We start from the raw sequence: 20,674 nt of genomic DNA on the forward strand, positions 1-20,674 counted from the left end.
TCATTTCCGGTGTTACTAGGTTAACCTGTAGGTTTAAATTAACCATATTTTCTGAGACACAAATTTTTATGCGCATACATAGAAATTAAACGCGTAGTTACTTTTCTAATTTAAATAGCGTGTTCTTTTACAGGTCGGTACTAAAATTTTGTTAACTTTTTTAACTTCAATTTCTTGAAGCAGTATTTGAAATCTTCAACATCGAAATCTTTTCATCAACTTGTCACTTAATACATCATCTTTGACGGGTGAACATGAGACCATCTGTGGTTCGCTAGAAAGAATTTCGCTGGATAGTACTGACATCGACGATTGCATCCCTTTTTCTCCCTACACCGCCACACGCCGTTTGACATCATGTAATTTGCGCCCACTTTAATCGCAATTACTACTTCTGACTAATAACATGACATGGACTATGACAAGGTGTTAAAATAAAGCACGTCTTTTAAAAGTAAAATGTAACCAATAAGCAAATGGAACGCATCGTGCGAGTCTTAACGCTACATAGAGTTTCGTGTTATTACTTAATTATTAACTAGTAATTACTAATTGCAGCTTGTTGATTTTATTTTAAAATGTAAATTAAAATGTGAAGCCTTTTAATTTGGAAATATTAAATTTCTTGACAGCTTACTTAAAATTATAAATATAAATAAGTACTATATTTAAAAACTTAAATCAAGAAAGCCGTTAAATAAAAACATTTCAATTAGCAAACTTCATATTACAATATAACACATGCAAGAATATTTTGCTGTCATTAAGGAAATTTCATTTTCGTTTATTTGAGATATTAAAAATTTTACTATATGAGCTTCATAGTAACATTCCTTTTAACCCGAAAAGGTTTTAAGCTAAGCTTTTACGTTACATCTAGTAGTCAACTACTGGTTATTAAGAAAAGAATTCACTACCCGTTATGTAAAAAAAGGGTTAAATTTGTATATTGCAAAATTCCGGAAAAACTATTTCATATCACTGGAGTGCAAGTGAGTACGGGAATTGCGAAAGAGCATGCAGAAAGAGAAAAATATGCCTGTTTAACAGCAGGATAATAGATGACGTCTAAGTATTTGAGAATTTTTGTTTTCGTCAGTAACAATGCAAAATTGAACTGTGCATAAACCTGTTAAATCGTAATAAAACAAAAATCATAATTGGCGGGCTAACTCCAGTTTAAATTATTTTTGAAAGTATTGTTTTTTGATGCCACTTAACTTCTTCATTCCTATCAATGGTTTGTTCTTCTGTTATTTACAGTGAATATTGATTTTTTTGATTTTAATGTATTTATGGAATTATTTATATTTTGGATATTGATTTAACTTGAGTAATCCAATGAACGTATTTTTCTGATTAAGCTGTTTGGAAATACTTGTAAATTTTCAATAATTTTCTTCTATTAATTTTGATATAGGCTATTCTTCTTTACTGTTTCGTACCAGAGGTGCCATTATTCTCTGTTCTCATTTTATTTATTTATTTATTTATATATATATATATATATATTTATTTATTGTCCGTATCGCTTTTGTGCAGGTATTATTTCAGACTGATATTGCTACCGAATGCTATCGATATGTATAAATTTAAAGGATAATACTGCCAATATATTAAAAATTGTGTGGCAACACAAATAAAAAAATGTTGCCATCAAATGCTATAGAAGTGTTATTTAAAAAAATAATCTAGTGAATATAAAAAAAAAAAATGTATGTCAACACTTAACAGTCTATCAATGATTCTAAAATTATCCTGCTTTTAAAAATTTCGTGATTTTATTTTGAGCATTTTATTGAGTAAGGGCAAAAAAAGCGATGTTCAATAATAAAGTTGAAAAGGCAAAATAGTTATGCTAGTGGGAGAAGCCCAAGAGCAGACTGGTAAATTACGAGCTCAGCGAAAAGCACAGAAAAAACTTTTAACAAACCTTCTGATGCGACGTTAAATTCTGAATCCTTTCAGATTTTATTTTGTATATATTTATTATTCTTTCTTTCTTTATTTTTAATTGCTTTTGGATTAACTGGGATTTGACGGCAAGAGATAATACTAAAAGGAAGGATGTTCATTGCGCAACAAATGGCGGAGCGACATGGCTATTCATATATGTTCTTAAGAAAAGCTTTAAATGTTTGCTCATTATTTTAAAAAGCGTATTATATATTATATGTAATGCACAATTTTATTTCCAAAGTATTTTTACATTTCTCTTTCTACCTTCAACACAGTAAATAGTGCTGAACTACTCCAAAAAAATATGATATCAGAATTGACTTTTTAGTTTGAATAAACCATCTTTTGTATGCTTTAAAGATTTTATAGGGATAGGGAGAATTATTTTGCATGAAATATTTTCACTTATTACATGAGGAATTTTATATCATTTAGTTGCTAAAACTTTAAAGAATTTTTTTGTGATTTGTGCGCTTTAATGTCCTTAATCAACAAATTCTGTCTAATATCTATAAATTAGAGTTGATACTGGTATGGTATCGCCTTTGTAAAAGTATAAATCAGTTCTTTCTGGTTTATTCTTTTAGAATTCTTACGGTATCATACTTTAAAAATAACTTGTTTTATTATCATTCCCTGTCTCTTTATTTTAAAATTATACTTGATATTCATTCAACGTGTTAAAAGTGAGTTCTTGTAAGACACTGTTAATCTAGCCCAATTTTTTTGTTAGATCAACAGCATGTAATATAGTTTTAGCGTTAATCTGAATTGCTTTGAAAGCAAATCATTCCAGTAATCATATAGTTATAATATAGCACTTGACGATTACTTTGTTAAAGAGATGGAGCAGACTGATAGGTAAAATTTATTGTCAGAAAAATTATGCTTATATAAATCAACTACGAAGGGAATGTGTAAATTAACTAACAAACAAACTAACAAATTACCTATATAAAAAAAGTTTATGTATTTATTCTAAATTGCTCTTGAAAATACATCATTAAATATTTACTAGGTTAGTTATAAATTAACTAAGTGAATCATTTAACCGTCAGTATTTGGTGTAATTTTCCTGTACCCCACAAAAGAGTGAGTAAAGAGTTTGATTTGGTTGATTTGATTTATTGAGATTACGGCAAAGCACACTAAGGCTATCTGCCTAAGGGATGCCTTTGTGGAGAACTTTCTAAGGGAAATTGGCTCGTATACATGTTGCACACGGGAAAAATCACGAAAATGCCTATGTAGCCAGCCCGTTCGCCTGGAATCGAATCCAGGTCGGAACTAAATCTTTTGCGGACATAAGGAGTTATAATTCAGATCGATGCAATTCAGGAAAGAACCGCAGAGTTTTTTTTAAAGCGGAGGAATTGCGTTTTGTCGGACAATTTAAATGCAATGAATGATTTCATTTTAGTTTCAAATACATTGCATTGTTTATAAGGGATTTTACGAGCTTGACATCATCTGTAATAATCAAATCAAGAAATGATAACTGTATGACGTTCTTTATGATATAAAAACTTCAACGATATTCATTTCTCATTTAGCTTAACTATAGTTCATCAGAATAGAATTTATTTCTCACCGATAACCTTTCAGGAGAGAAGTGTGTGCGTCGGGGGAGGGGGTTGCTGGTCCGATGTGCAGTAAAGATGAATTAAGAAAGATGTTGACTATAAAAACATGCTTGAAAAGTTCTTCATATTGCGTGATATTGTCATTTTCGTCTCAAAAGGAATGAATTTATAAACTACCAGCCTAATGCTCTGAAAATTGGCTACAAATATGCGCTTGTCGTGATATTCACTAGGCCGAGTAGTATGCTTTCTTTCAATATATACCACTACAGATGCCATGATAGGACTACGCATGCTTTTTCAGGTTCACAGCTATAAGTGCTTTAAACATCATTTCATTTCAATGTTGCATAATAAATTACAATAAAAAACCTAAAATGTTTTTTAAATTTTTAGTTAACACCTACAAATTTCATTCAAAACACATGAATAAACGATCCCTGAAGGGTTAGGTTAGGTTAGATTAGGTCATTTAATTACGGCAAAGCCTCGAGGGCTATCTGCCTAAGAGGAGGGATGCCTTCGTGGAGGACTTTCTAAGGGAAACTGGCTCGTATAACCACGAAAACAAACATGCAGCCAGCCCGTTCGCGGGATTCGAACCTCGGACGAACTACCAGTGTTCAGCGACTTTACCGCTCGGCCGCTGGTGGGCCCGATCCCTGAAGGGATAGGGAAAACTTTGAAAAGGGGGGCGATGGATCAAAAGAAGCTGGGAAACTAAATAATGATTTAGGAAAATGATATACTAAAAGAGTAATATTTAAGTAAACAATATTTCGGATCTTTTAAAGCATTAAAATTACGTTAATGTGAAATCTGAATAATATTGAAATCTTAATCAGAATCTTTTGTATCTTAATCAGTACCTTTTGTGTGCATGCTATTTGGCTTTCGACTTATTCCTACAGTATCTCTTTTTATGAGACATGATTGATAAAAAATTTCCCTTCCTGCTCAAAAGAAGTTACAAAACAACAGAAAAAACTATTTTTTTTAATATTAATTTAATTTCCGTTACTGAATCTACTTATTATCTGACAGATCTGGTTGAAAAGGCAGTTAAATTGTTAATAGTGTTTTTCTATTAATCAAAATTAGGATTATTCCTCTTTTCTGCTTTTTTTTTCCCGACTATCCTCGGATTAAGAGTACTTTCGTGTTAACCGCTCGCTTACTGTGATAAAACGGGAGTTAATTCCACTAATTTAACATATTAAATGCTGCGTATGTTAAATTGCTTGCTTTTGGAGCTGCGAACGAGTCCGCGTGAGTCAATCGTTCTGGGGAAAGTCCCCGGACACACTGGTATTACCTACCGCAGGGAAAACCACCTTGTTCTTCTCTCGATCGAACCAAACCGTTACCTATTCTTGACTTACTCTATGTTAATTTTCATGCCAAACATTAAAATACGAAATGAAAATGAATATGTTATTACTTATGAAGATAATATCAGTGGAAAGTTTAGCTCATAAAAAATGCAGGATTTATTACTATTGTTTGACTTTCAGTTTCGAAAGAGTACACTTTCAACACCTACAGCCGCAGGAATGTTTTAAACCTCTTCATTCTTCCACCAAAAGGAGCAAAAATACTTGCTAAGTGGTTAAGGCAACTGAATATTGGTAGTTCGATTCGGCCGCAGGCAAAAGGCATGGCTACATGGTTCGTTTTCGTGGCTTCCTCATGTGTAACATGAATACTTGATAGTTCCTGTTAGGAAATTCTCCACGAAGTCATTCCTCCATTAGACAAAGTGTTTGAATTTTTGCCATATTCAAATAACCTAAACTTCGACAATATGTTCTAATTAGTAGTTATGGTGTGACGTCTGTCTTTTAGTTTAGACATTCGCGTTATCACACATTCTCAAAAATAGCGCGCATTTTTTATTCTGTATTTCTGAGGGAACTTTATTAAATTAATTATTAAAATTCCTTGTTCTGAAGCTTTTAAAATTTACCCCTTCCCCCACATCTTAAATTCCGTTTAAATGATAGAATGGTAGAAACGTAAAAGTCGGAAGTTTAAATTTATGCAATAGAATTGCCCTAAATAATCAATACAAATTGTATATGCAAAGGTCTACGTTCCTACGAAATAGAAAGCTGAAAAAACAGCATTTAAATTATAAATATTTGGAATTATAGTTACTCAAAATGTTATTTAGCTAGAGGTAATATATAAGATATATTAGAGCAAAAAGAATAGTTCTGTTACTAAGAAGTTATTTGATGACTCCTTAATAATGCCTGCGACCTCGAAAAGGGTCATGAACCTATGGACTATTTAAACAATAAAACCATTTCACCTATAAAATACCTATAAAAAGTGCATTGAAAACGTAACGTGTTTCATTTTGATAAAACGATACTTATTTACAGTAATTAATTGAGGCATTTTAGTAGGCTTAATAAAGTTCAAGGCTCGAATTACAACACTTTAGCCCCGGGACGAGCCTCCCCCTTTGTAGCCCCTCCCTAACTCTCTCTATCTCTTTTTTGCGGTAGGATGTTTGTGTGTATGTGTGTGCGACATATCAGTGCAATTTAATTATGCAAAATTTTTAGCAAAATAACCTAATAATTTACTATATTTTCAATTAAAGTTATGAAACTGCATTTTGCTTTTCTTTATATATTTAGTGTCTTTTAATTTATTACGAGTTGTATAAAATAAAAGCTTATACATTTTAAAAATTTATTCCATTTTTTTCGGGGGGGAGGGAGGGGGAGAATTATTTTTGTCGCCTAAAAAAATGGAGTTAAAGATAAGAATATAGATAGTGCTGATTTTTACAGAGGTAAGACCAAATTAAGGACATAAATTTGTTTAGCAATTTAATAATCAAGTATATGATAATGTTTATGGTGTTCAAAATGCCTCATATACACGTAGTATCACCCTCATATACACGTAGTATCATGAGATTCAAATGCGGTGGTGACACAATAGCAGAGAATGGATGTGAAAGTTAGCACTCCTTTACAAATCAAGGCATCACTAAACGATAAATGAGAGTGCAAAGTAACAGTTCATAATTTTCATTTTGAAGATATAAATTTACACTTTCAGAAACATTTGAACGAAAAAAACAGTTAAAAATTTTATTTACAATTAAAGTCTTAAAGATTGTAGAAGAATTTGAGGCACATAAACCTTGAGTAAATCTCTAACCTTGAGTAAATCAGGCCTGATTTAGCTACAGGACGTAACTAGAGATAAAAGGTTTGGGTGAGGGGCTATTTAATGTGTTTAATACTCACCACTTTCTCCATGGCATAACTAACAGAAAATAGTTCTTCTCATTTGAAATGGAAATAAAAGGTAATTTTATTTTTTCTCAGTGAACGGAGAAGTGGAAATAATAACAACAAATGCAGAAAAAAATGACTTACATCGTGGAAATCGGCCATCTCAGTCGTCATGCCTGCGCAGTAGTACGTCCGGAGGCCTTCGGGGGACGGGACGGTCGGTTCGACGACGGCCACGCACACGGACATGGACGCGGCCAAGCAGCTAAGCCTAACGCCGTCGCCGCGAGCGCGCGCGCAACTTCGGAGTTGAGCGCGCGAAGGAAGAGAAGAACGAGAAGTGGCAAATAATGATGAGGAAAAAGGGAACTTCGGAATACACAAATGCGGCGAAGAGAGGGGGGGAAGAACGTTAGAGAGAAGGAAAACGGGCAATTGTGGGGGAGAAGTAGCGGAGGGGGAAGGCTCGTTACATGGCGAGGGGGTGGTCCGACGCGCGCCGCCAATCAAGTGTGCCGCAGGGCGATTCTCCAATGGCACGCGACGCAGTGAGTTCTGCCTCTTCGGAAGGACGCGCGAGGATTCCACGTGCAATACGCTGTCGCGCGGTTTTTTACTTTTGTTTCGTTCTCTCTCCAACGAGTCGAAATCGTGAATGAATCGCCGGCAGTGGTCCGTCCACGCGGCTACCATGGATTCGAAATTTTTTAATATTTTACTTACCTTCGAGATTTTTCTTTCCTTTTTTTTTTTTTTTTTCCTTTATGGATTTTTGAAGCTTCTGCCGCTGATGTTCTGGAAAAAAAGGCGTGTTGTTTCGGCGGCAAGGGGAAAAAATAATTCCAATTTTCTAGACGACTTTGGTGATAGATTCCTCTTTGGATTCTTGGTTTTGCTGCTGTTGGCGGATAACTTTTTTTTTTTTTTTTTTTTCTATCGGATGCGTCTTTTCCGACGAAATCTATATATCGCAGTGTGGTATTAATAGAACTGTTAAAGATTTTGCTCCCAGGGATAAATAGAAGTCTTTTCTAAGTCCTGGTTTGCTCCGAGCTCGTGAATATTAGTATTGATTACAGCTGTTCCGGATTATGTGTTAAAAGAACTTTTACCTTATCTTCATTGAATATCTTTGCTTTAAGGGTCTAAGGTGACCATACTAGAGACATTCAAATATAAATAAAAATTTATAGGCTAAACTTCATTTATTAAGTACAATGAAACATCTTACATACTGTTTTTCTGTGCCATTGGAATACACTTGGTACAATATCCAGGAAGTTTCTTAACTTCCCCAAGAAAAACTTTTGACTGCGGATTGACTCATACTTGCGCGAAATCAAAAGTCTGCTTACTGGACTTGAATGGCACCATTGCGCCCTTATTCCCTTGTATTGATTCTGAAATGAAATACTGTCCTCATATTTCGTTACAAGTTACTGTTGAGATTAAAACTTTTATTTTTCATAACGCTACATAAGTCGTGCGACTGCAACCAATCTTCACTACTTCTTTTTTTTTTTTTTTTTTTTTTTTTTTTAATTTCTATTTTTTAATATTTAGGCAGTAAAAGACTGAAAGACAGGAAATTTACCTGAAGTTAATCGTGTTGGTGTTCTCACACGATCAAAACATTAGTTTCTTAGCGATTTCCATGATGATGATTCTCCCATCCATCCAAATTAGGGCATCAGTCTTCTCGTCTTCATCGGCTAAGGTTCTAGGCTCGTGACTATGTAGTTCATTTCAGTCATGCGAACCAAGTGGTTTGCCTTCTTTAAAAGATTTACACCAGTAACATTCTCCAGTTTGGGAGGAGAGCTCAACTCCAAACTGATTTTTATGTGTCGAATAAATCTGAGACGGGAGGACACCTTTGCTAGTCAGAAATATCTAATAGTGACTTACAGTGCAACACTGCTGTGGGTCTCATGCTCAGACATGATGATAACTATTAACAGTCTTGATGGAAAGAGAAACAAGCACTACTGCTGACAAGTTAAAACATGTATATGTTTTCCCGGTAAACCACTCGGGAACTTGTGGGACGATGATTAAGCTGAACGCATTACATGCGCAGAGTATGAAAATTTCTGTTTATATTTGAATGTTCCTTGTATATCTCATTTTTAATGGACAATACCAAAGCAATATTCATGCCGCAATAAAATTCTCAGTTTCATCCTGCTATATTAAGTGTAGTATATTCCAGCCTTATGAATGTTCGCTTTATGAAATTTCGTGATGAATTTAAATTAGTATCTAAATTAGTATTAAATTAGTATCAGTCGTTTCAACTAGAAAAAAGAATTCGACAAGAATTTTCGCTGTTGTAAAGAAAAATGATATGTTGTCAACACTTTTTTTATGCAATGATCGTCAAACAATTTTACTAATTATGTGATATCATAAGGATGTAAGGAAGATGTGCGTGATTTTTAATTCCTTAAGAATTGAGCAATTGAGTATATCAGCCAGAATACAGCACTATATGAAGATATTACTGAGCAAGATCGATCAAAAAGAGAAGGCTAAAAAAGGCTTCGGCAACAACAACGCATATTAGAGTTCGCAACTATTTTATGAAAATGTTTCTCTTTAGAGTATATGTAGACACCGGTTTCTTTTTTGCTTTACATTTTTTATGTATAAACTGAAGATCCTAAAGAGGCAAATGTGCTCATTCAACAATAAATCAGTAAAGAATTCACTGCATTCTACAAAAAGGAAATTATTATGTTAATTCCATTATTTTCCATTTCAAAGAGAATTCCTTTCTTTAACTATTCCACTTAAATATCCATTTTCTTTTGTTTTCTGAAAGAAGATCTATTTACGCCTATTGTGCAGTATACTGTCCTCGATAGGCTGCGGAATCTTTACCAAAGGAATCAAAACCCCTGTAGAAGACGTGGGTCTGGACGCCGGAGGATTATCACAAAAGCAATAGATCACTTTCTGTTGCTATGTGCAAGATGCCGTATAACCGTACAAACAGCTGGCGTCGCATCTCTCTGCTGCTGCAGGACGGCCCATATCCTGCTAAATCGTGTCACGTCGGCTGCAAGAAGGCGGACTGTATGCCCGAAACCTGTTGTTTGTGATCCTTTGTCCCCATCGCATGTCAGAGCTTGGCTGAATTGGGCCCGTGAACATCGCAGTTGGACACCAGAGCAGCGGCTCCAAGTACTGTTTACGGATGAGCCTCTATTTAAGATATCGCATGTCAGAGCTTGGCTGAATTGGGCCCGTGAACATCGCAGTTGGACACCAGAGCAGCGGCTCCAAGTACTGTTTACGGATGAGCCTCTATTTAAGATATCGCATGTCAGAGCTTGGCTGAATTGGGCCCGTGAACATCGCAGTTGGACACCAGAGCAGCGGCTCCAAGTACTGTTTACGGATGAGCCTCTATTTAAGATATCGCATGTCAGAGCTTGGCTGAATTGGGCCCGTGAACATCGCAGTTGGACACCAGAGCAGCGGCTCCAAGTACTGTTTACGGATGAGCCTCTATTTAAGATATCGCATGTCAGAGCTTGGCTGAATTGGGCCCGTGAACATCGCAGTTGGACACCAGAGCAGCGGCTCCAAGTACTGTTTACGGATGAGCCTCTATTTAAGATATCGCATGTCAGAGCTTGGCTGAATTGGGCCCGTGAACATCGCAGTTGGATACTAGAGCAGCGGCTCCAAATACTGTTTACGGATGAGCCTCGATTTAAGATCCAGTACAATTCCCGAACGGCGATGATATGATAAGAGCGAGAGACAAGCTATCGGGTGCCAAAGATCGTCGAAAGAGACCATTACAAGAGAGGAGGCTAACTTACATGGGCTGGGATAGCAACGAATGGTCGCACCGACCTCTACGTGATTCCTGGTGGTTACATCACAGCCGTCCGACATCGTGAAGTTCTCTTCTGAGTACACCCTATTGTGCGTACTTTTATCACTGCAATGGGTAGTTGATGCTATATATATGGGCAGTGACACCCAACCGCAAAGAGTTCGAGTGGTGTGGAGTTATCTGGAGAGTGAAACCATTCCACATCTCTCGTGTCCTGCTAGATCACAGAACTTGAATCCCAGAGAGCATGTGGGGGACAGATTGGAACTATGGATAGCAGGTAGCAGGTGTTGTCAGGTATCTCCGTGAGCTCTGACATTCATTACAACAGAAATGGGCGTTAAAGTCCCAACAAACAGTTAACGCAACTATTACCAGTTTGCTTCGCCGTTGTCAAGCATGCGTTTCAGTTAGAGGGTATCATACCTATTATTAGCGTGATGCTTCCTTTGCACGTTCTTCCAAGCCATTTGGTCTTTAGTGATGTGATGGTCATAATTTATGCGTTTTTCTATGGCTTTGTTTTATGGTCTAGTACTGGCACACAACCTCTTGGATCAATATCACACATATACATATATCCATTATTATTATTTTTTTTTTAAATTCCGTGTTTTGCCTTTGTTGCTTATTTTTTAAGCAGCAGTGTAAGTTAGGACAAATTCACTTTTCAGAAGCTAAACTGCCTTTCTAAACGACTGTATGAAACCAAAAAATATAAAGGAAAAGAACACATGAAAATAAAGCAAGTAATTGCGAATCTTCATGAATTTGCTTTTTCACTCGTTTCAGAAATTTAAGGTAAATATATGCATTTACATCAAAGCTTATTTTTCCAGGCGATCCTCTTTTCTTTGACTCTCTATGTTGTATATTACTGAGTTCAACCAGTAAATGAAAAATGATTAAACCGTGTGAACATTTTGTAATTGAATAAATTTAGTCTATGAAAACAGATTTAGGTTTAATTATTATAATTTCTTTACAATTAGCAGTGGCGTAGCTAAACATTTTGGGCCCTTACGCAAAACTTAATACATATACATCTTCTTAAAAAATTATCATGATGTAATGCACAATATTGTGACTTTTATTTTCAGCTCTTCCCCTTTGCCGCAGAGTTTTTCGTTTTTGAACAATTTTATAATGAGATTTCTGCCATCAACAGGCCTTTCTTCTATTTGCTTAGTTTCACAAATAAATAAAGGAAATAAAATGAAGATTTTCACAAGAAATTTACAAAACAAGCTGAAGTAGATTACGAAACTTTTTTTTTTTCCAGTTTAAGCATTTTTGATGTTTTGTCCTAATAAATACGAAAATTTTAATTTATAACATATATAGAATCATTTCGGTTTATTTTGGAATAGGAAACGTGAAAATCAACAATACCTCGTCGGGATTCGAACGTCGGATATCCGACTGCTAATGTGACATGCTTCGAGTTATATCACGAAAGCACGCTGTGAGGAAAAAGAAAATTATTTACATTCTTCCACGCTCAGAGAAGGACTAGAGAATAGTGAACCCATTCGCAGTATCCAGATGATGACTAATAATCCTCTGCCTCATTTTAGCTCGGGCGCGAACAGCAGACTCAATTAGGAGAATGAATCAGCTAAACCCTCTCTAAGATTCGAATTTTGGATCTCCTGACTGCTAGCCGGACGTGCTTCCAGTTACATCCCAAAGGAACGTGGCTAGAAAAGAAAAATTCCTTACATTTTCCTCCATTTTAAAGAATGACGGAGGAGAAGTGGATCCACTTTCCATGCCCAGGTGATGGCGAATTATCATCCACCGCATTTTAATTCGGGAGGTATTTGTAGAGTTAATGAGTTTTATTTCGGAAAGTGGAAAAGTCAGCAGTGTCTTCCTTAGGATTTGACACCGAACCTCTCAATCGTATCCTGATGTGCTTCAGTTACACCATGAAAACATACGGCAAGGAACAAGAAAAATTTTCTCTAACTTGCTCGATTTTTCATTTTATTTTGACACATATAGCAAACAAGCCATAATCTTTGGCGCAAAATTAACTGGCTTAAAATTTTTTATGCATGGTGTAAAAATACTTTTTTTCTTCCCTGTAAGTGCTCACAAGCTTAATGCCGTTTATATCTTCAGCGCTGTTCCCTCTCGAATTTTTCAACTGCGCTGTGTATTTTCGAAGGCTATTTGTAGATAATGAAGTTTGCTGTTTCCACAGGCAAAACATTGAAATGTTTTATGTTTTATCCAATAATAAATGAAGAAGTATATTAGTATTAGTGTTCCAGAAGTATCTTAGTTATAAATGACTTTACTTTTTAGTCCAAAGGGATTTGAATCCCGAAGGACTATTAGTTTCGTTTTGGCATTTTGCGTCGGACTCATAAATGTCGGTTCACTTTTCAAACTGTTGCCACAAAATGTTAGAGTCCTGCATTATATTTGAAGAAATTAAATAATGAAAAATTTGCATAAATGTATGTATATTTCTCGTATTGTGATAAAACAACGGTACATAGAGTCATCGAATTTTGAATAACGTAATCCTCCAACGAATATGAGCATGTGGAAGACCAAATTTGAAATTTGAAATTTGTTTTATGATCGATTTCCTATTTTTTAAAACTTTGACGAATTTTTAATTAACAAACTCAAGGATTTCAAAGCGAGCAATGGCAACGTTGTGCAGAAAAAACATTTTTATCTCCAGCGCGTGAGTCTCTGTATCGGAAATTCTAAAGATATGCTCGTTTTAAAACTATTTTGCGATATTGCTGCTGCACTGGATCTTATGGTTTAAGTGCGAGGAACATGATATTTAATAAAGAAAGGTAACACACAAAATGTTAAAAAACGCCCCTTTGGACGTAATTTAAAACCTGAAACATTTCAGATTTTTTTTTTTTTTTTTTTTAATCTTTAAAGCAGACTAAGATTTTGCATACTTGAATGCTGTTGATGCTCATAAGGCGTTTTTAAAAAGGATTTCGGCGCGAATAAAGACATTAAGTGAGAAAGGTATTTTCAGCAAAGATAATTTTTCTATCCTATAGGAAATATGATATCCTTTATATTGAAGGATATCTTTCTATATCATTCAATATAAAGGATATTTTTCATACCCTGTAGGCTCGCTAGCGGCCAAGGGATAAAGTTACGCGCTGAACACACTAGTTTTTTCCAGGGCTCGAATCCCTAGCTGCATGAATTTTTCCGTGTTTTTCCCCATGCGTCACGTGAAGGTGAGCCTGTTTTCCTTACAAGTCCTCCACGAAGGCATCGCTCTCCTTAGGTAGATAGCCCTCGAGTGCCTTGCCTTAATTAACCAAACCAAATTAGCCTTAATTAACCAAGCCTCCGTGACTTTTCCTGCATGATTAATTCCAGGCGTAAATTATATTTTAAGAAAATTAGGAGTCAATAACGAATGCTTCAGGGAATCACATGATTTTAATTTACTAGGAAGTGGAAGAGAGTAACGATGATGTTACAGACCAAGACTTTTTCCTGATCAAATTTGTGATAAGAATTATATACACGCATCGATTGTGTTTTTACGAATTATTTCTTGTTTATGATAACAGTTTAAAATTTTTTTTTCTTTTCATTGTTTAGATGAATAGGAATTATAAGTAACCTTGCAGCAGTTCTCCTGAGTGACAATTATTAAAACATAAAATAGAAATTCTAATTTAAAACTAAATTTTTATTTTCTTATGGGATCAAATAAAATTGTTTATAAGGAAAAATTATCCCTTTTTAGAATATGAGATTTGAGTGTGTGTTGTAACAAATTTCTGTGGTTTTTACGCACCTTCAGTCTTCATTACTTATCAGAAAAGAAATTCATAAAAATTATTGCTAAACTTGTGCATAAAAAATTCTCAGAAACTTAGTGAATTAAATATTGAATAACTTTTCTAAGCTGTAGTAAACCTCAGAAAAAGGAAGTTTCATACAAGCAGAGATAAATATAAGTTGTTGAAAAGTTTCAAAAGCTGAGAATTATGAGATAGAAAAGTACGATTATTAATTACAGATAAATTAATAATATTATAATTCAGCTATGTAGCTTATATTTTTAGAAACATGATACAAATTATTTTTTAATTACTAAGGGCTAAGACACTCATGGACATAACTGCCAATCATAAGTGAATGTGGAGTAGTGCTATTAAAATTTGGTAAAATTATTTAAAAACTCATTCCAATACTTTATTTTTCCTGTAAATTTTTCAGAATTTTGATAAATGAATGCAGTCAAAAAGAAAAACTTAACAAAAGATTTATGATATCGATTTTGATTTGTTTTTCGAAGCCGCCTAATTGCGAGTTGAAGAAGGCGTGCATATATATTATTCTTCAAGACATCTATTATACAATGTTTCCTTCCTTTTTTTGTGGCTGGATTCCTTGTTTGTGTAATTTTTCACGGCGAAGAGGGGATGAATCACATTCTAAAGAATCAATGCCCCCGCGTTTTCAATTCTCGCCTTTTTATGCATTTGTCCGCCTGTGATTTATGAAAGCGTTGGGTCGTTAATAACATCGGAAACCACGCGAGGATGAAGAATAGGTCGCGGGGGGGGCGAAGGGTATGCTTTTAATTTCACATTATTAAGCTTCTTCTTTGTGAAAAAGGAGAGAGTTTCTTGTTCGTGCCCAAATCAAAGTATATGCAAATAAGCAGGCATTGTTGGTTACACCTACCAACGGGCACGCGCGTTTGAATGCTGAAATAATGTAACTTGGCAGATCAACCTATGAGAGACGACGGTTCATTTTTCATTTGTTCAAGCTGAGCATAAAGCTCTAGTTAAGTATTATATTAACACTATTATCTTTAGCTTCTTAGGGAAATCACACTTTCGAAAAATAAGTTTATCACAAAATAAAACTTTTAACTCATTCGCCGTGGCCGAGTTTAAAGCACGCACGTGATGTGTTGGAGAGTGACGCAATTTTTTTACCTACATTTTTATGTAAAAAATAATTAAAAAAAATTGCATTTCACATTTCTATATAAAAATAATTAAAAACATTCCTATCTAAAATTTATATTGCAGCATTAGTAGCATTAAAAAAATTATAAAGTATTTTAATATAAAATACCATATGAATATTTTCGTCTGTTCTTCTTAAGCAAAAATAAGAATTTTGCTCTTATAGAATAACACATTCCAAACAATTCTGCGCAAGATAATATATTACAGTCAATAAAACCTTTTTACGCATCTAATTTTATTTTCTTTTTTTATTTATTGAAATAATTAATCCAAGGAAATTCAGTTCTTACATTTAAAAAAAAAAAAAAAAAAAAAAAAATTACCAGAGTCGATGTTCCTAAAACTCGGCAGCTCCTTTACAAGGTTTTTCAAATTGCGATTAATTTTCAAAAAAATTATATGATCTAATATTTGCTAAAAAAAAGTAAAGTTTATTTATAATTGCTCTTGTGCAATTAAAAAAGATATATTATTCAGCAACAATCAACTTAGAAAAAAATACTTAAAAAAAAAAAAAAAAAAGATTTCGTTTAGGTTTTGGCGCAACTTAATCTCAGAATGCTTTCTAATGTGCGGGACTAAACTCTAAATGAAGACAAGCTTAAATGTGGTGTAGTTACTTCCTTCCATTTTTACAGTACATTATGCAGTCTTCTTGCAAACAAAAAGAAGAGTAGATGGCGACAGATATATTAAATAATTCGTGCCAAAATTTCACATTTCGAAATTCTAATTCAGACATTTAAATTTAGAACTTTCATTTATATGGTAATATTGTAACTAAGAAGAAAAGGAAACAGTTTCAAAAGATTCAACAAAGTCCGTTTAACTGGAATCGCATTAATCAAGACGCGGATTAACCGGTTTCGGATTAACTTGTCTTTTAAAAAAAAAAAAAAAAAAAAAGAACGGAAGAGGTTTACCTAACAGCGGAAGATGGAGAAATGATGATCGCAAATAATCAATGCAAAAGAAAATTGACTACAGAGAACGCGAAAAAAATGAATGGGATAACAACAGTGGTAGTACACGAAGTTATTATTTGGGAACTGTTTTCCTTCGAAACGATATGTACCGCATATAACGTGCACCTGTAATTTCAAATTACACTTTTTAATTTTTAGGTATATTCGCTGTATAATGCGCACCCTTTTCGTTACTAAGAAACCTAAAGGAAACATGTGCGATGCTGTTATATTATGAAGTCATTATGAAGTCGAAGATTATTATGAAGTCGAAGATTTTTCGCAGCCTTTCGAACAATACACTGGTGTGCAAAAATTAAGGACAAGACGGTTTTTTCAATATAACTTTTACAAAAGCTTTCCAAATCAACACATTTAATACCGTAAGATCCCCAATACGTAAGGACATGAGTAATGTAAGCAACACTTACTAAGAGAGAAATCAGAGGGATAAAAAGAAGCTTTATTGAAAAAGTAGCATGGAGCGCAATGCGACTGAAGGCCGAAACATCCTTGTGATGGGTGTCCAGCAAGAAACATCCGGTCTTTAATAGAGGACATGATCTCCCCTGACTGCTAGGCAGGTTTCACAGCGTCTGCCCATGCTGAGAATAGAATGAGGGTGTCAATGAGTTGTTGAGGCACTGCTGCCCATTCGTTTTGCAGCGCCAATCGAAGCTCCGGAATCGTTACTGGTGGTAAGGTACGAGCTGCCAACCGTCTGCCTAGAAAATCCCATACATGCTCGATGGGATTGAGATCCGGAGATCGTGCAGGCCGATCCATACGTTCAATATCTTCACTCTCTAAGAGCTGTTCGGCAGCTACTGTGCGATGACATGGTGCATTGTCGTCCATGAAAAGGAACTCCGGACCCATAGCGCCTCTAAAAGGAAGCACATATAGAAGAAGAATCTCATTACAATAACGGGTCCCGTTGACTGAACCTGCGTCGCAGATGTGAAGGTCTGTACGACTACCAAGCATGATGTCTCCCCAAACAAGAACACCGCCACCTCCATACCTGTCCCTTTCAATGATGTTCGAGGGATGATTGCGGCTTCCCCGCTCTCTCCAGATGAGTATGCGATGAGAATCGCTACTCGGACTGAATCTGCTCTCATCTGTAAAGAGTACTCGTCCCCATTCATTGTCTCTGCAATTCCGGTGTTCCCGGCACCACAGAGAACGCCTTCTCCGATGGGCAGGCGTTAGAGGTACACACCGTACAGGGCGTCGTGCAAACAGACCACCACCGTGCAGTCTTCTGGCCACGGTAAAACGCGATATCGATCGTCCAGTCGCCTGTGTAGTATGTCTAGAGATTTCTCCCGCTGTCTGCCGCCTATTTCTTCTGGCCTGTAAGGCAATATACCAGTCATCAGCGGGTGTGGTTCCTCGTGGACGACCACTACTAAACTCCCGAATAGCTGTTCCTGTAGTTTGAAATTGTCTCCAAAGTCGTGAAACAATGCTGTGAGCAATTCCGAACTCTGCAGCCACACTTGTCACACTGCGGCCTTCCTCCAACTTCCCAATGATTCGACCTCGGGTAAAAGCATCCAGATGTCGTCTAACAGATTGATTATTCGCCATTTCTCGCTGAGGCAGCAACTCGGTGTGATTTTAACTGCTATACGGCGTGCAATCTCTTGGCCAGAAATACTGATCTTACACCGACAACATGCTTTATACTACTCAAGACACTCCCCCATTACGTCTACCTGCATATCTGCGCATGTGCTACCGTACATCCCCTTACTTAATCTCCTGATTGGTCTTTCTGTCCGCTCTGCCTCTTCGTTCAGTGATATGCTAATGTTTCGACTTCGTCCTTAATTTTTGCACACCAGTGTAGTATGCTAAACTGGCAAACGATAAGAAGAACAATATGTGTGTGTGGAGGGGGGATGCTGAAAATGCTTGAGGGAGTAAATAATTCTGCAAAGAGTGTAGTCAGAGCAGCTGTGTACCAGAATGTTATTCTAGGGCTTCGAGAAAATGAAGACATAATTTGGGATAAGAATGCCCATCCGATCCGAATGAATTCGCATAATCAGAAGTCATATTTTCTTTCTCTATAACTTTGTAAGGATCTTAAGTTGTATTAACGTTTATTTTATTTTAAAACTTTACTATCCTCTCCTATTTCCCCCTTCCGGCCAGAATTAAAGGCGTTAACTTGTTTATGCAAATTGTACTTGCTAACGCCCAAGTATTTAAGTTGTGGCTTTTCGCCAAGAGCAGAGTTAGATAGAGAGAGAAAGTGAGCCGCCTTGCCACCGCTTTTAACGCGAGTTTTCAATCAGCTGCTGTCCGTCTTTAAGGCCAGAGGTTTAGCCCTCTTGATATTTAAAACGTATTGCAGCGCACTACATATGTAATAATTTAAAAGGCCAGTCTTAGCGTTAGTCAATTGTGTAAAGCACTCGCAGTTAACTCTTAATTTTAGTTAGTCAGCAGTTTTTATATTTTTAAGTTCAGACCACAAGTGGTTGGTCTCTGTATCCCGAAGTGCGGGAGCACCTGTGATATCGTGCACAATAAAGGGTAAAGTTAACCCTTCCTGCTTGTGTCGTCCATTCCACACATATTTGAACTTAGCTTGAGTATGTTCCCTGTTCCTGTTCAGGACACGTCATATTCCCGAAACAAATCAAAAGACATACAAGTCCTGATAACTTGAAGCCAGGATTTTGAAGTGAACATCGAAGGCTTTAGTATATCGTACTTGCTTTAGCCGAAATATAACTGATCTATTGTACCTTTTGATTTAGAGTTCCTTTTAGTAGCAAATTTAGCTCTGCCAAGTGAAATAAAGTGTTGGTTTCAAATGCTAAGCCATTTAATTTTCAAAATAAAATGGAAATCGTGATGCAGCAAGCATGTTTGATATTCATGAACGCTCTATACGTTCGTGGAACAAAAATTATATCACAATAATTAATGTGCCAAAGAAGGAATGTACTTTGAGAAAAGGAATGACGAAATGGCCATCTTAATAGAAAGTGTTGTGAACTGTATCCTAGAAAGTCGCCTTATTCCTTAACTTTCAAAATCTCATCACTTTTATATTCGGCTTAGTATGCGCACCCATAAATTTAGATTTCACTTTTTAGAATAAAAGTATGTGTTATACGCCAGAATATACTCTAGTTAATATTATTCTTTAAAATGCCATTTATAACTCACTTTCTTAATTCCTAATGATATTTATTTTCCCGTTATTTAAAGTTTATTCTTTTCGTTTCGAATTCTGTTTTAATTTATTTGTTCTCCAGAATGAACTGCGTGAAAACACAAATGCATTTAAGTGGAATAGTTAATAGTATTTTTTAGGAATCTATAATGTGACTTATTCCTCTTTTCTGTGCTTTATAATTGTCCATATCAACCGTGGAATTAGCCCTAGGTATTATTACAGAAAACTGGCAGATGATTTTGCTTCAGATATTGTATTATGTATATGTCACTCAATAAAAGTATTATATATGTGTCATATATGTATTATATATATGTCACTCAAAGCTATTACCTATTCCGTTTAAACAGTATTGAAAAGAGTCATATACATTTAAGGACTGAAACTTTTCAATCTATATATTTACGTTAAAATATATGCATTAGTATGTACTACATAGCACACAGAATGATTGAAAAATATCTCACAAAAATGTAAAAAAAGGTAAAGGTGACCGAAATAAACATATTTTGTTGTGGAATGTATGTGCAGAAAGAGCGTTTTCTGTTGTACAGGGCGCTGTTGAGCAGTAAATAAAAGCGTTCTGCTGGCTTAAATTGTTATTACCCATGCAAATTTCGAAAGGAATCACTATACAAATGCGGAGCACAACGATATGCATTTTATCCAAAGGGCTGTGGACAGAAATGGAGCAACTGCTCAGGAGATAATCAGGAAAATCGTTCTGTATACATCCGTTGAGTAATTGTTCTGTTTTAGGGGCAGCCTTGTAGATAAAATACCTATTTGAGTCTTCCACATTCCTATAACAATGCATACCGCTCAAAATTCGCCAGCAAAATGACAAGAATAACGATTTAC

The 20,674-nt window shown here is 35.5% G+C and overlaps 1 protein-coding gene across 2 annotated transcripts in view; it reads right to left on the reverse strand.

Moving 5' to 3' along the window:
• The window catches only part of LOC118184698 (uncharacterized), a 129,437-nt gene that overhangs the window by 73,694 nt on the left and 35,069 nt on the right, over positions 1–20,674 (reverse strand). The window contains exon 1 of one of the 2 annotated variants that reach the window (XM_085815850.1): positions 6,944–7,131. The exons of the other annotated variant lie outside the window; for it this stretch is intronic. Within the exon in view, the coding sequence (XP_085671976.1) occupies positions 6,944–7,048 (105 nt within the window). The 5' untranslated portion in view covers positions 7,049–7,131. Of the gene's footprint in view, positions 1–6,943; positions 7,132–20,674 lie in introns of those variants that run through there. 2 annotated transcript variants of the gene reach the window in all.

This window comes from Stegodyphus dumicola, chromosome 4 (assembly GCF_044657685.1).
Source record: "Stegodyphus dumicola isolate Sdum_Otavi_A_Nest chromosome 4, ASM4465768v1".
Lineage (NCBI taxonomy): Eukaryota > Metazoa > Arthropoda > Arachnida > Araneae > Eresidae > Stegodyphus > Stegodyphus dumicola.